The following is a 14,180-nucleotide window of genomic DNA, read 5'->3' as shown; positions in this document are numbered from 1 at the left end:
TCGATTTTTTGACTCAAGAGAACATGTTCTAAACAAAAAAAAAAAGGGGGCCGTTCTAGTAGTCTGGTTGTCGAGCAATGAGGCATCAAAGATTGGCATGTTTAAGCAGTGTTTTGAGAGCTGTTGCTCTAGATTTCATATAAAATGCGTTAGAAATGGGTCTTTCTAAAGCACCTTATACTATTTTGAGCGCTAGAGAGCATGTCGAGATAGAAAAAATAAGCATTTTCTAATGTAAATGTGGGGGGGGGGGGAAATGAATATAGAACATACCAGATGGCGTTTTGTAGAGATTGAAATAAACAACTTCAATTCTTCCTCCTGCCGTATCAGAAATCGAGCTTTTGCTTGGAACTGCATCAAGACGCAGATAGTGGGCTCTGATACAGTGACAAAAGTTATAGATCTTTGCTTTCTGAGTCTGTTGATATGCAGGATACAACAATCTTCCTGCCAAGATATTGAGTAAAGATGCAAGAACCTATAAAAGGGTTTTCGCTGTTACCATACTATCTTTATAGTACAACTGTTAAACAAACACATTCACCATAAACTAGAGCTTTCGGCGCTTATTTTAAGCATTTAAGCTTGTCAATAGCTCTATTTTTTGTCTTGTAACATTAAAAAAAAAGATTTTTTATGGGTAAATACCCTTTGGTCAAATGGTCATTTTGACCATTTTTTACAAGTTGCCTTTTTTTTTTGGTTCAAATCAACACCAAAGGTGCCGTAGATGTTAGTAAACATTGTCTTTAGGTTTCTAAAGTATTTTTGCGCATAGAAATAGGCTTTATGTTGCTTTTAAATGGTTATGCTTTTGTTAGTACTTTTTACAGATACAATGACACTTTCGGTCTAAACAATACGTCAAGAAAAGTTGATTAAGGATCATTAGATGTGTCTTAAAAAAAGGAATCAATACCATCTTGCTTTGAATTAGCACTTCATGAAAAATATTCTGTTTTCTTGATAGTTTTTCTTAAACTTTTATATCTTTATCAATGTTGCAAGTAGATGAAATACAATTTCTCTGAATATATGCATCGGCCTTTTTTTTTTATCAGTTTATTATTTATTTAACAACAACAGAATTAGGCTCGAAATAACAAGACTCTACTAATTCATCCGTGTTCTCTAGAGACACCTTTAATCCATCAAAAGCAGGTGCTACTCTTAATCCTTCCGTCTTTTCTAACTCTTTTAATTGATCTTCTAACAAGTAATGATCTACGCGATGGGCAAATCCAACATAATATGTCTTGAAAGCCTTCACTTTTCTTGCTGCTTCAATGGACTCATCCAACATAAAATGAGAAGCATGAGGATGAATTACTATCAAGAATCAGTCACTTTTGTTTTTGATGAAATAGACCTACATCGGAGACAGTCTACAACAAAAATACGTGATTTTCCGACCATCAAATCCATAGTTTCTTTAGGAATATAGTTTGTGTCAGAAATATAACTGATACCATCAAAATGAAAGCCATAACAAAAGTAGGGTTCATTGGTAGTGATGTATTTTCCATGATGAGCTATTACACATTAGATAAGCTATATGGAAGTGATTGGCTTATTACCAGGAAGAGGTGTAAATTCAAGACCTTCGATTGTAAAAGACTGAGCGGGATCAAATACATAGTATTTAAAATCAGCTACTTCACCGCCACCTAACATGCTAAGCTTACGTAGACTGGTATTATGTCTTTTAATTACCTGTAGCCATAGAAGCATCTACCAGGAAAGGAAATGTTCGAGTCACAACTTCCATGGCTTCAGGAGACAAATGAACATCGATATGTGACTGAATGGTTCCACCCAATGTCCATCCTCTCAAGTCGTCCATGCCATAACAAGCGTCTGCATGGCCATGCGTGATAATTACACCATCTAGTTCACGAATTCCATATTGAGGAAGAATTTGAATAGCACTATCTATGCGCTGTTGAATACATGTTATGCATGTCATTGGTGCTTACCATAAAATGTCTTGCCACAGTCAATAAGTACATTTCTATGACAACCGGTTAAGCTCAGGTTCAGATTGGATTCCTTTTTTTTTTTTTTTTTTTACCTTAACCGAGCACCTTCAGGATCGCTGTGTTTACGAAAACGAACAACCATAGACGTATTGCGTCTATTGTTTTTTCTTCCTTCAGGTGTTTGTGAAGAAAGACACACTGAGCACGATTTTTTAGGGCTGGTAAGACAAGAAATACTGGGTACAGAGCTTGAAGTACCAGTACCCAAAAACACAATCTCAACAACACTTGCCATCGTTTACAAAGAAAGAAAACAAAAGAAAAAAAAAAGACGATATTTGACGGAATATCAAACAAAATAAGACAGTCCATGCAGTTTATTCCAAAAGACGTGTATTTTCATCGGGTTCTTCTGTATGTAAATCATCGATACCAAGTTTCTTGTTCCTATAATGCCAAACGATACACATCGTTAGTAATGTACCTTGCAACACACCAGTAACAAGATACGTCAGCCAAGCAGTCCAGTTTGTACCAGGACGTACAATCAACGAATAAACAAACAATGCTGTACCTGGTGTTTGGAGCATCATCATAGGTATACTCAGGGCACCAACCTTCTTTGTTTGCCATGTTTTCCAAATCTGAGGCAAATATTGAAGTGAGGCTAAAATCATACTCAAGATACCTAGAAAAGCAGCCCAGTAATTAGTTTGCCAATGATCAGGTCCACCCACTACCATCAGCAAGAGGACTGAGATAAAGAAAGAGATGGCTAAATGACCCATACAGGTAGCAGCCACAACCAACGATACTTTCCATTCAGCAGACAGAGGAGGTTGAATCTTACTAGGTAGTTCCAAGTGAAGGGAAGAAGGTGCATGAAGGGCTCGTTTTTTGTTTTCGGGAAAATAGAGCAAAAACAAAATAAACCTATCCATATGAGTCACTTGTTTATGTACCTGTTTACTTACACAAGGCAAAACATGGCCCATTGTAGCCCTATTTGAATAACACCCATAAGTCCTTCGAAACAAGCACCTGTAGAGAGTGATTTGCAGCACACAATAGCATCCCATTGCAGTAGAATGATATTAAGAAAACTAGAAGTAGAAGAAACAACACCCAACAACAAAAACCAAGCGCTAAAGCCTTCACTTGTCTTGTTGGCAATAATTCTATAATGCTAACTCCAAGTGAGTCATAATCATAAATACTTGTATCTTACTTGAGGCAGATAAGAAATAACAAGACCAACACACAAAAAGATACTAATGAACAAAGTTGATTTATCGTCAAGAGGAACACATTCTTTCGGTGCCATTTTTATTGAGAGAAAAAGAAGGAAAGAAAGAGAGAGCGAGAGGAGAATCTTGTTTCATAAAGCTTAAAAACTCCGTTGACGACGGCATGAAATTTAAATCCATTTCTCACTTGCCTTAAAATGAAATTTGATATAATCTTTAAGTAGCACAGCATTTTCCATAGCCAAAGGATCTCCCTTTTCGTCTTGATAGATGAATGGAAGTCGAAGCACATACATACTATTGGGCCCAAAGAACAATGTTTGCTGAATCCCCAAATCTACTACATGAGAGCCGATTTTGATTTTGGGTTCCATCGAGATAGTGACAGCATCGTCGGGTGTCACAACATACAAACGCAACAGCTGAGCAGTGACATTTGTGTTGCAAGGACAGACAACATGAATAGGTAAATCTTGATGTACAAAGTAGTTACCGTGTTCTTTAGGATGACCTACATGGCCTAATTTACATACTCTGCCTTCTCCGCAGCTCAAGAATCGGTGTCCTTGAGGGCATTCGTATTCTGCACCCAAATAACCACGGACAAGGCCCTGAATACGATCACGAGCACGGTTATGACGCTTACGTCGAGTATCAAAGAGTTGTTTGGTGGGTGTAGAATGAGTAGGATTGGTTCCCAAGGCAGGAAAGGCTTCTAAAGAAGCGACGGCAGATGTCTGAGGGGATGATTTTGGAGGTGTAGGTATTTTGCCCAACACAGGCCATTCAGTGGAATCGTGCAAGGCAGCAGTTTTGGTCATTGTCTGCTGTTGCTCTTGTTGTTGTTGGCGTAATTTGACTTCATGCACAGTAGTCATGGACCAAGGAATCAAAAAATTGGTACTGGTCATAAACCCTTCTACTTTATCCAACCCTATATTGTTCTTGTAGGCACTCGAAGGACCCAAACACAACAGGACAGCATCGTCTTCAGGTATACTGTCTGCCTTGAGTACCAATTGTTGTGATTCACCAAATGTACTCTGTCTGATATCCAGTGCTGCTCTTCCATGCGTTAAACAACAAGTGAATTTCTGATAAAAAGTGATATTGGCCTCTTGTAAATCAAAAGGATCTTCACGAATACGCTGAGATTTACCACAATTACATGCATGAAAGAACTGGAATCCACTATTGTGTCTTGTTGTGTCCAAGAAGGCGCGTTCATCTCTTGATTTTTGTGTTGTTTCGTTTTCATGGCCAATCTAGCCTATTAGTACGTTGCAATTTGACTTGCTTTTACCTTCAAACGACACGCTCTTCCTGTCAAACTGACTTGCTCGCAGCTTTGTCTGCCTTGTTTCCAAATCAAATCACATTCACGGCTTAGACGAGCAGCAAATTCTTCCATGCAAGGACCTCGAGCTAACAATTGATACATACGCATCACGTTATTTCGCTAAAAAGAAAAATAAGCTTGTATGTAGCAAAGCGCGTCATTACCTTCCAAAGGTGATATTTCTCGGTATAGAATGGAGGCGAATCTTGTAGATAAGCTTCATTGCATTTTTGCATAATGTCCATAGAATGACTAACGATAAACATGAGGACGGTAGCCATAAATGCCATATTTACCTTTTAGAGAACACACGCTCAATGTCTATTGTGTCCTTGATCTTTTTCCTTAGAATGACTTCAATTTGTTGAATCATACCCTTTGTATTAGGAAACTGCGTTGTAATGACCTTTTTGAAATCCACGCCGTCTTCTGTCAATGGTTTTTGAAAGATAAAAGATGCCAGAGAAACAATAGCAGAAGCTAACTGAAGACCCGTTGGTAATGGTACAGGTTTATCCCCTTTTCTGGCATGCAATGGATGACGAGAGACAGCTGTCTTGGTCCAAATGGAGACGAAGTTCTTGAGTAATTTATCGCTGTATTCGTGATATAACAAGACAGGCTCAGGGTCTGTTTGTAAACAAGAACGAAGCGACACAGGCTCACCAAACCCATAGACAGGAGGCTTTTCTATCGGTGCTTGGGGCACAATATGAATAATAGGCTGCGATCCAGAAGGTAAGAGAAACAAAGATCTGACCTCAACAGGGTTGTCTGGTTTTAAGGGTATCAAATGAAGAGCACGAAACATGGTCTTGACTCTTGTCTGTAGCACATCTTGAAATTTTTTGATGGTTGCAGGCACAATAGTTTGACAGGGAATCTATCGAGTCAATAGAGACATGGTGTTTAGTCACTTACATCTGTAGCGACAAAGACAAGGATAGGCACACCTTTTGCAGGACCCCACCATCCCATCAACGTAGGATTCATACGTTCATTTTCCTTTTTCTCAAACAATACATTGGGTACAGTGATATCCCAATGCTTCCAACAAAAAGACTGATATTGAGCCAAATGCGTATACATGTTTGATTTCACTTGACTTAGTGACACAAGTGTAGACAGGAAATCAGCAGGTAATAGGGTAGGAGGTAGAATAGGCTATAAAGAGTACACATTAACGACTAGGAAACAATTCTCTACAGGCATTACAATCACTACATGCGACACAGTTAGCATGAATAAGAGACCCCGCATGGAACTTGATTGATAATCGGTCATGCTTGTAACAAACTAAAAAAAAAAAGAATAAGCCATTGAAACTGAAATATACTGCTTACTTTGTCTTGAATGGCAGTTGTGTCTAGATGAGTATCCATAAATAAATATACAGTCTTGGATTCAGCATGCACATGCATCCATAGTCCTTGATCAATCTGGATGGAAACAAATAAGCTTGGTCAACTAGTCATTGTTTGCTTACCTCGACGACGTGTGTTCTCAAAGGCTATAACGAGTCTCATTAATCTCGAATTATTCCATAGAAACTTACTTGTCCTTGCAATGGAAACACATTGGCTCCAACAATACGATTGGCACATGCAACTGCCTTGTTGGATGCACTTGTTCTTTTTGATTCAGAAACACCATATAATGAAATAACTTGAACACCCGTGTCCTTTAAGGACAAAAGATCAGATTTCTCCAACAATTGACTAATCTCATCCATAGATAAAAAAAAAAAGTATAAAAAACAGAGTTTATTATTAACCCATTAATCGCTTTAAATCCGTCAATCGTTGTCTTAGGCCTTCTCTTTCTTTTTCACTTTCAGCATATTTCGCTTTGATTTCAATAATCATGTTTTCCATATAAGCCAATTGGTCTTCAAGAGCAGAATTGCGTTCAACAAGGGCGGCATTCTTGGTATACAAAATCTCCATTTCTTCTTTGACACGCGTCTCTACTTCTCCCGGTAATGTTTCGAGTGCCTTTTTTAGGTCATTTGATTGTTGTCGTAGGGCTTCATTTTCATCATGAATACGAGCAATATCCATCTTGGCCGTAATGAGTTCGGTAGCGACTTCAGTGTGTTCTTTATTCAGGTCACTATAGTCTGTTTCCATACGGCGAATGGATTCAGCCAAGGCTTTATTTTGTCGTTTGAGGGATTCAATCGCTTCAGCTTCATTGTTGGCACGGGCAGATTCAACTTGGAAATCTTTGGCAAGACGATCCAGACGCTTTTGTATAACCATGATTTGAAAGGCGTCTCGAACCAATTGATTTGAATTGTCCTGTTGAGTGTATGTGTTAGTTCAAGTGAGAATATGATGACCTACCTTATAAACTTCCACTAAATCATTCTTTAAAAAGTTGACTAAATCATCAAATTCAAGACTAAGAATCGTTGACTGATTTTTCTGTAATAAAGCAATTGAGAAACGGAACAGAGTTTCAATGCCCTCAGCAAAAATCATGTCATAAATACGAAACACAGTATCTAAAGGAAACTTGAAGGCAAAAAGAGTACTAAACCATGGATAGGCATAGACATTCGATCGAACACCGTGTGCTTCAAAATGACGTTGAATATGAGGCAATTGATCCGCTACTAAGCCTTCTAGTTGAAACAGTCGTTGTGAAAGTAATTCTGATTGTGGTAGAAAGTGGCCTCTTAAATTATATTTGTTCATCAATTGAACTAGTACACAAAAGGCTTCTTCTTCTGGCATCTAAAGAACAGAAGGTGAATATATGATATGAGTGACATGTATGCTTACATTAAGTAATAGAGGGCCTGTGATATACAGTAAACTTTGACTATAACCTACTTCTGTATCATAAAGAGAATACGCTTTGACGACATTAAATAAAGCATCTTGTCCGTCTCCGTCCATGAAATAATCATGGTTGAATGTTGCTTTAGGCAAATCGCGCGCAATGGCTTTTTCATAAACAGCTTCGTCTTTTAGCAACTGCATGTATTGCTCTTCTAGCTTGACATTCTTACTTTTGGCAAACAACTGCCAAATCATACCACGTAAAGTAGGTGGAATACCCTTTTGAATATGAAAAGACAGAATTTTAGGTTCTGATTTAGCTACACCGCTAAAGTCAGAAATTACTTTAGACCAAAACTCTATAAAATAAAGATCAGTCTTGTCTAAATCACACATGCTTTCTTACCCCAATCAATATCGTCGTCTTGTCCTTTAGTGACAGCATCATGATGAATACGATCAAATGATTTTCGAATTTCCTGTGTAGGTGTGTCCATGACAGGCGGTGAGCTGTCTTTAACACCATTCCCACCTAAACGAGCCAGCAACAAATCATAGTTGGACGCACTTGAAACATAAGAATGAATTGAGGATATGGTAGAACGATGGCTTTGATTTCTTTTATGTCTGGAAGGTATCTCATCGTTGTCACTATCTGAGTCTGAATTGTGGTTACTCTCCATTAATGAGAACTCATGAATTTGGTCTTTAATATCCCCTGAGTTGGTAGATGGTATCTCTTCTGGTTCTTGGTGTATTACTTGCGTTAGTTGAACATTTTGCTGTGTGACAGTCAAAGCACGATTACGGCGCCTTGTGGGGGGTATTGTTTTATCGTTTTCCATGGTAGCTACTGTATCTATAGAATCATGACTACTACTCCTATCATCATCATCATCTTCTTCATCGAAACTAGCGCATGAACTACTATTGGATAAAGCAATCCCTGATTCGTGTATTGTACTGTTATCCATAAGGATAGTCTTGTTATCTTGAATAGCAACTTCTGTCATGAATGAAAAAGAGAAGAAAGAAAATGAAAATAAAGCTACTTTAAATCCAGACACTTTTAACAAGGATTTGAAATTCAGAATGCAGAGCTTATTTTAGTTGAACCTCCTCAGTGTATTGCATCCTTTAGCAGTGCTGAAATCATGTGGATGCCTAAAAAAGGAGGCTACAATCTAGAGCAACATACGTAGTTTGTACACTCTCAGTAACGTCATTCATGTTATCAAAAACATTTTCTATATTCGTAGCGTACCAGCCAATCAAAGAAACATACAAAAAAGGAAAGAAAAAACCATCGCACTGTCTATTCAACTGCATGAACGAACTATCTGTCAAAAGCAAAAAAATAAAAAAAAACATTTATTGCTATACATTTGAGTCTGAATTTTAAGGTGCTTATTCCTCTCTGCCCGCCTGTCTTTTTGGTCTTGTTGATCCATTTGTTCTAGTGCTTCCATTCTTGATTTGCTGAAAAAAGGGCTAAATTGCTCATAAAAAGGAGTCTAGTTTGACAGGGTGTTTGAAGCTAACTTGAATGATTCTGCAAGTAATTTGAGAGTAGAAGCACTATATAAGTCGTTTACCGTTTCATTTGGCATGATTCTGCTAATGGTAGTTATCAAGTGAAAGACAGAGGGAACAGTATTGATAAATTTACAATGTCATATATTTATTTATGCTCACTGGTTATGGACCACATTGTAGAACACAACAATCCGCCTTTGAGCAGTATATTTGAGTTTGACTGCAGAGGCCAGAAATGTACGTAGTTTGTACTCAATATCTAGTTTTTATAACCATCACAAATCTTTTTGTCGTTGCCCTTTGTTGACTTGCGATTTTTTTTTTTTTTTTGAGATTGTATAACCATTTGGTTGAAAAGTACGAAGCAATAAAAGGCTGGAAAGAGGTCCCTTAAAAAATGATGGTACGATAAAAAAAAAGAATCAAACAGGCTGGAATAACTGCTTCTCTTGAAGATTGTAGAAATTAGATTCAGCATTCTATGTCGTATTAGACTAAATGATTGAATAAAGAACAAATGCTCCACTCTTCAAGAGTTCAAATTCATTCTTGGATCAAAACACTTTCCAAAATCACTACTGAATCTAAAGCAATGTCGTTGCAACGTAACCAACTGCGTTTTTCTTCCATCGATTGCGCTGCAGTAATATGATAGGCTGTGTTGCTTATCATTTGAGACAGTTTGATTGATTTAAGCTATTATTCAGACCAAAAATTTATCATTATTTTTTCTTTAGCTCTTTAGTGTTTTCTGCCTAACAAAAACTATAGAATTATCAGAACGTATGGCTATACTGTTGGTTGTCTCTTCTACAATTGGCTTCCTGTATCGGAAGCAAATATGGTACTGATTTCTATCTCATCTCAAAGACCACAACATACGGGTCTTTAAAGCATGTAGGGTATCAATGCTGTCCAGAATATGATGTTGATCTCACATTCTGCTTGTAAAAGGAGAAGCTTGTGCTAAAAATGAGAGACATTTTTTTAATCAGACATTGGTTTTTGTTCCTCCCAGGAATGAAAAAATGATGAAAGGTAAGCAATTCTACGATAAAATACCAATATAATGATGTTTATTAAGCAAAATGGGTGGTGTTTTCAGTAAATGGAGAATGGAAGCCATGCGTGGGCTATTGTTTCTATATAAAGAATTTTGTAACACAGAAAAGAGCTTTATTCATCTTAATAGTCAGCTAAAAAGAAATACAGTATTTCAATCTAAAATGAGACAGTTGAGTTTTTCTCGAGACAATCTCACTATTTTATATCTACAATAAAATACAAAATTCTGGTAGACATTGATTCAGCTTTCATCTTAATTCTAGTTCTTTGCTAATGCATCTTTCCCAAAAGCTTTCAGAGTGTCGTATCCAGCCTTGGCAGTCTTCAGTAGTTATAGTGTTACAAGCATCTCGAATCCGATCCGAAAGCCTATCATCCTTTTCCAGTGGATTTCTTTTTATATTCTTTTTATATTCTTTTTATATTCTTTTTATATTCTTTTCATATTCTTTTTAACCTTAGACCAGCACTCCTCAATAGGATTCAAGAAAGGGGAGTATGGTGGCATAAATAATGGTCTATAGTTTCTTTTAGTTATCGCATCAACAACAAAGGCACTATGATGGATTCTGCAGTTGTCCATTACAATGTAAAACCCGTGTTTATTGTGTCTATCTAGGATATCCATAACATGTTCCACAAACTTAACTATGTGGTAGGCTGTAGTTCCTTTTGAAGGTATCTTAGGTTTGACATCTTGAGTCTCGGCTTTCCTCTTCTTTTGCTGCTGTTTCGGATATTCATGCTCTAATTTTTCGACGTCGCTTGTCCTCAAAAGCTCAACTCTGGAGAAATTGATAGTGCCATAAACAGAGATACCACCGACGATACTAACATTTACTCCCTGTCTCTGATGAAGCATAATATTTGCTGGACTTCCTACTTTTGACCAAGCACAGCCGCGCACCATATGGTTGTTAAAACCTGCCTCATCGATGAAAACGCAGTTTTTTTTTTTTTTGGAAATCGACATCAATCTCTTTCCATTTAGAGATAATCTCATAACGGAGATGGAGTGTCCTGTCTGTATCTCTGTCCATAAACTGACAGTATGCAAATATCACTTACCGAACTAACTTTTTTTTCCGACCGGCCTAGTCCAGCTATGTACAGTGTCTTTCCATCCAAATAAAACTTCCCGGCGTACTTTTAAAGTTTGCCACAAAATCAAATAGCAAAATACTGTATTTGTTAACTGTGAATGTGCGTAACCCGTAAACCATAACCCATAACCAGTAACCCATAACCCATAATCCGTAACCCATAACCCATAATCTGTAACTCGTAACCCATAATCTGTAACTCGTAACCCAATACTGGTAACGCCGGAGTATTAAATAGCAATTTGTTCCCAAAACCCTCTATTGAAAAGCCTAGTACGATGATATTGAAAGCTAAAACAGAGGCAACCAAGTTATTGTAGAAAACAAAAAAAATTGTGAAAAGCACGTAAATTGGAGATGGATCTTACTGGTACGACAACTTAGCTAATTGACTGTATTCACAAGGTGAAATGACTTTTCTATATTGCATAGTACTACATCTCTTATCAAACTCAATTGTTATCAATCTTGTTACAAAATCTGTGTTAGATGAGGGTAATGATAGATATACTTGCGCCACTACCATTACACGGAATGACGGATCCTTTCTTTTTCTCTATTTACTTCAAACGTCAGCTGCAGTTGAATTGCCTGCAATCGTCTTGGAAGCTCAAAAGGATGTTGGAACTACCTCGATGAAACGATCAATTGAATATTGCTTGCAAGTATCCGAGAAATACAGCTACGAAGTATATTTTATTCTTCTATGCACTGATCAAATTTCACGATCAGTAAAAGAGAGACTTTTAGCCAACTTGGACAACTTATATAGGCAACAATTACACAGTGTATATTGGGCTAAAACCTGTCAATTTATCTTAAAAGCTACGATTAATAGCGATAATGAAGACGCTGAGCAGAACCTTAACCTTCTTGCAGCACTTACTTTGTATATTGCTAGCAATAATGAAGAGAGATCAAAACTTAAGGATGTCGCGGATTCTACTATTCAGCTCTTGTCCACTATGTTCGAGCCCGTGGGTTCTGAAATATGATGATATGATTTTTGGTTATTGTATACTGTCGTATGGACCCTGTCACCTACTTGACGTATGAGGCTACCTTTATTTTGTATACAATTTACTACAATTTAACCTGTGGGATTTATCTTGTATTAGTTTTCGCCTTTCTTTATTTAAATCAAGTCTCACCTCTACGAGTATGTGTGGCTACTAAGTAGTTAATAAAACATAATTTACCATTTATTTTTCGCAAGCCCTGAATTTCATAGGTTTGACTTATAACTATAGGTTTATTCAATTTTTCATATTGTGTCAGTGTGTTGACAAGTACAGTTTTTCTTTTTCTTTATAAAATAGCATCATACTAGGATTTTACTGCTGAAATAAGTTCAAAAACCGCAGACCTCCATTGATTTGTACACATTTGGATAGTTACATTGCTTCCTCTAATTTAAAAACCTATTCAAATCCAATTACTTTATATATTTTTTTCTCTCTTTTCCTCCCCTCTCCTCTCTGATTTAACAACACTCAGTTAATACAGGAATTACAAAAAAAGTATGTTCTTTAGATTTATAAATTATCTTATACTAAAATTTCTATAACAATAAAGCTTTTCAGAAACTATAAATTATTGGAGATCACAATTCTAAAAGATTTCACTGCTTCTTTTCGTATTTAGCGAACGCTGCTCTAAGGCTATTGGAGTTTTTATAGCATCATTTAAGCTTTTCTCTTCCTTCCAGCAAGCAGAGCTTCCAACTCATCGTCTTACCCTCTTCAGCTCTATCTTCTTTGAACTTCTCGATGAATTTCATTCTTTCTTTGTAATCAGAAGTCGTTACTTGTTCATCATTATCTGCTCTCTGACATTTGAAACGGTCAGTATCCTGACACTCCTGAAGGTCATCCTCCGTAATGAGCTCATCTGATTTTCTTTTCTGTTCTCTGTTATATTCAGCGGACTGTGATACATATTCTATTATGCTGCTTCTCGATGTATTGTCGTCTTTCAAAAGACTTAGTATATTTTCAGGTTGCTCATAATAGACATCGTTCAGTTGCTTTAGTTCATTGACGCATTTAATATCTTGATCAAGAATCTTTGTGTAGACATCGAGGGATATGCGATATAGCATATTCATAGTTGGATCAGTGTTTCTTAGAGCCAGATCAATTGATGTAGCTTGGTTGGTCATGAATAAACCGAAAGCAGCAAATGGATCCTGAGAAATGTAATCTTGGATACTATTCTTGTCCATAACATAGCATTGATCTGCCCAAAAATCAGAGCAGGCTGTATAACAAGGCAAATCATCGCATGTTCTTAATCTTTCTTTCACAGAATCCTGGACTGATTCGATGCATACAATTAAAATGGTTGGGATGGTACCAAATCTCTTGCTCGCCTGAAGATAATATGCTATAGCCTTTTCCATGAACTTCTTGTCCACAGTACGTTGGAACTCGATGATAATTGTGGGGTCTGCGTCAGCTGATTTAGGAACAAGGACAACATCACTGCGCGTTCCATTTGGCCATTCACAAGATTCAGGAAGGTATTCATCGGTTATATTTAATATAGCTTTAGTAATGATATTCAATACAAGAGGTTGTCTTGTTATTTTTTTTTTTTTTTTAGAAATGAGGTCGGTTCCTGGTCTGAATGACTTTGATAACATTATAAGATAGAGAAATTAGAATAGAGTTACGAGTTACGCGCAGCCACAGTTAACAAATAGTTTTCTTGTTCTCAAATTCAGTTATATGAAATGACTGTTGTATTAGGCTTAGTCAAATTAGCACTTCTTGAGCTATGGTGTAAAAGCTTTATTCCTTTGTCTTTCACTCTTATCGTTAATTAGATAGTATGACGACAAAACGGAACTCTAACTAACTGTTCATTTTTACCCAAGTGACAATCTGATAAAGAACCGACAATCACTTCATAACAAACAGCCAATCATTTTTTTTTTTTTTTACTTAGGGCCATTTATTTTTGGGAAACAGACAGAATTTACCAGCCGCACTGTACATTCTCAAAAGACATTGATTTGTACTACAATTGACTCTATTCACACAAAAAGCTTTTTTTTTTCTTTTTTTTTTTTCAAGTATCAATCATAGTTGAACATACTAATTTATCATGTATTCCTTGTA

General features: G+C 36.9%; 7 protein-coding genes across 7 annotated transcripts; 2 read left to right on the top strand and 5 right to left on the bottom strand.

The window, feature by feature from the left end:
* Positions 1–1,043: 1,043 nt before the first annotated feature.
* Positions 1,044–2,283, bottom strand: B0P05DRAFT_562852 (beta-lactamase-like protein). The gene is made up of 6 exons (XM_051580642.1): positions 2,075–2,283; positions 1,980–2,014; positions 1,717–1,935; positions 1,581–1,670; positions 1,377–1,535; positions 1,044–1,332 (listed from the first exon to the last, which is right to left on the bottom strand). Exons 1-6 carry the CDS (start codon positions 2,275–2,277, stop codon positions 1,073–1,075), a joined length of 966 nt encoding a protein of 321 aa, XP_051429923.1. The 5' UTR covers positions 2,278–2,283; the 3' UTR covers positions 1,044–1,072.
* A 76-nt stretch (positions 2,284–2,359) lies between these two features.
* B0P05DRAFT_581962 (uncharacterized protein) lies at positions 2,360–2,923 on the bottom strand (the record flags this gene model as incomplete). Its single annotated transcript, XM_051582149.1, has 1 exon — positions 2,360–2,923. One exon carries the CDS (start codon positions 2,921–2,923, stop codon positions 2,360–2,362), a length of 564 nt encoding a protein of 187 aa, XP_051429922.1.
* A 476-nt stretch (positions 2,924–3,399) lies between these two features.
* On the bottom strand, positions 3,400–5,657 carry B0P05DRAFT_480258 (uncharacterized protein; the record flags this gene model as incomplete). The annotated part of the gene is made up of 5 exons (XM_051575118.1): positions 3,400–4,494; positions 4,533–4,688; positions 4,733–4,820; positions 4,865–5,451; positions 5,490–5,657. The coding sequence occupies 5 exons, from the start codon at positions 5,655–5,657 to the stop codon at positions 3,400–3,402; spliced, it is 2,094 nt and encodes a 697-aa protein (XP_051429921.1).
* A 3,961-nt stretch (positions 5,658–9,618) lies between these two features.
* B0P05DRAFT_562823 (uncharacterized protein) lies at positions 9,619–10,193 on the top strand. The gene is made up of 2 exons (XM_051580641.1): positions 9,619–9,918; positions 9,959–10,193. The coding sequence occupies exon 2, from the start codon at positions 9,979–9,981 to the stop codon at positions 10,168–10,170; it is 192 nt and encodes a 63-aa protein (XP_051429920.1). The 5' UTR covers positions 9,619–9,918; positions 9,959–9,978; the 3' UTR covers positions 10,171–10,193.
* Positions 10,194–10,203: 10 nt separating this feature from the next.
* B0P05DRAFT_480204 (uncharacterized protein) lies at positions 10,204–10,365 on the bottom strand (the record flags this gene model as incomplete). Its single annotated transcript, XM_051575112.1, has 1 exon — positions 10,204–10,365. A coding segment is annotated over one exon (162 nt), but the record flags the coding sequence as incomplete, so codon positions are not given.
* A 1,050-nt stretch (positions 10,366–11,415) lies between these two features.
* Positions 11,416–12,255, top strand: B0P05DRAFT_600535 (uncharacterized protein; the record flags this gene model as incomplete). Its single annotated transcript, XM_051583234.1, has 2 exons — positions 11,416–11,428; positions 11,491–12,255. The coding sequence occupies 2 exons, from the start codon at positions 11,416–11,418 to the stop codon at positions 12,051–12,053; spliced, it is 576 nt and encodes a 191-aa protein (XP_051429918.1). The 3' UTR covers positions 12,054–12,255.
* A 312-nt stretch (positions 12,256–12,567) lies between these two features.
* On the bottom strand, positions 12,568–13,961 carry B0P05DRAFT_562817 (uncharacterized protein). The gene has a single exon (XM_051580640.1). The coding sequence runs from the start codon at positions 13,700–13,702 to the stop codon at positions 12,740–12,742; it is 963 nt and encodes a 320-aa protein (XP_051429917.1). The 5' UTR covers positions 13,703–13,961; the 3' UTR covers positions 12,568–12,739.
* Between the last annotated feature and the right edge of the window lie 219 nt (positions 13,962–14,180).

Source organism: Gilbertella persicaria (genome assembly GCF_025201335.1).
Source record: "Gilbertella persicaria strain CBS 190.32 chromosome Unknown B0P05scaffold_66, whole genome shotgun sequence".
NCBI lineage: Eukaryota > Fungi > Mucoromycota > Mucoromycetes > Mucorales > Choanephoraceae > Gilbertella > Gilbertella persicaria.
This window is presented reverse-complemented; position numbering and strand designations above follow the sequence as displayed.

Excerpts from the sequence above, each read along its gene's own strand:
- B0P05DRAFT_562817 (XM_051580640.1), bottom strand. The coding sequence starts at position 13,702 with ATGTTATCAAAGTCATTCAGACCAGGAACCGACCTCATTTCTAAAAAA.
- B0P05DRAFT_562823 (XM_051580641.1), top strand. The coding sequence starts at position 9,979 with ATGGGTGGTGTTTTCAGTAAATGGAGAATGGAAGCCATGCGTGGGCTA.
- B0P05DRAFT_562852 (XM_051580642.1), bottom strand. The coding sequence starts at position 2,277 with ATGGCAAGTGTTGTTGAGATTGTGTTTTTGGGTACTGGTACTTCAAGC. Across the intron at positions 1,936-1,979 it reads CTGTGGCAAGACATTTTATG|ATAGTGCTATTCAAATTCTT; the intron begins GTAAGCACCAAT and ends AACAGCGCATAG. Across the intron at positions 1,333-1,376 it reads TGTTGTAGACTGTCTCCGAT|TAATTCATCCTCATGCTTCT; the intron begins GTAGGTCTATTT and ends GATTCTTGATAG.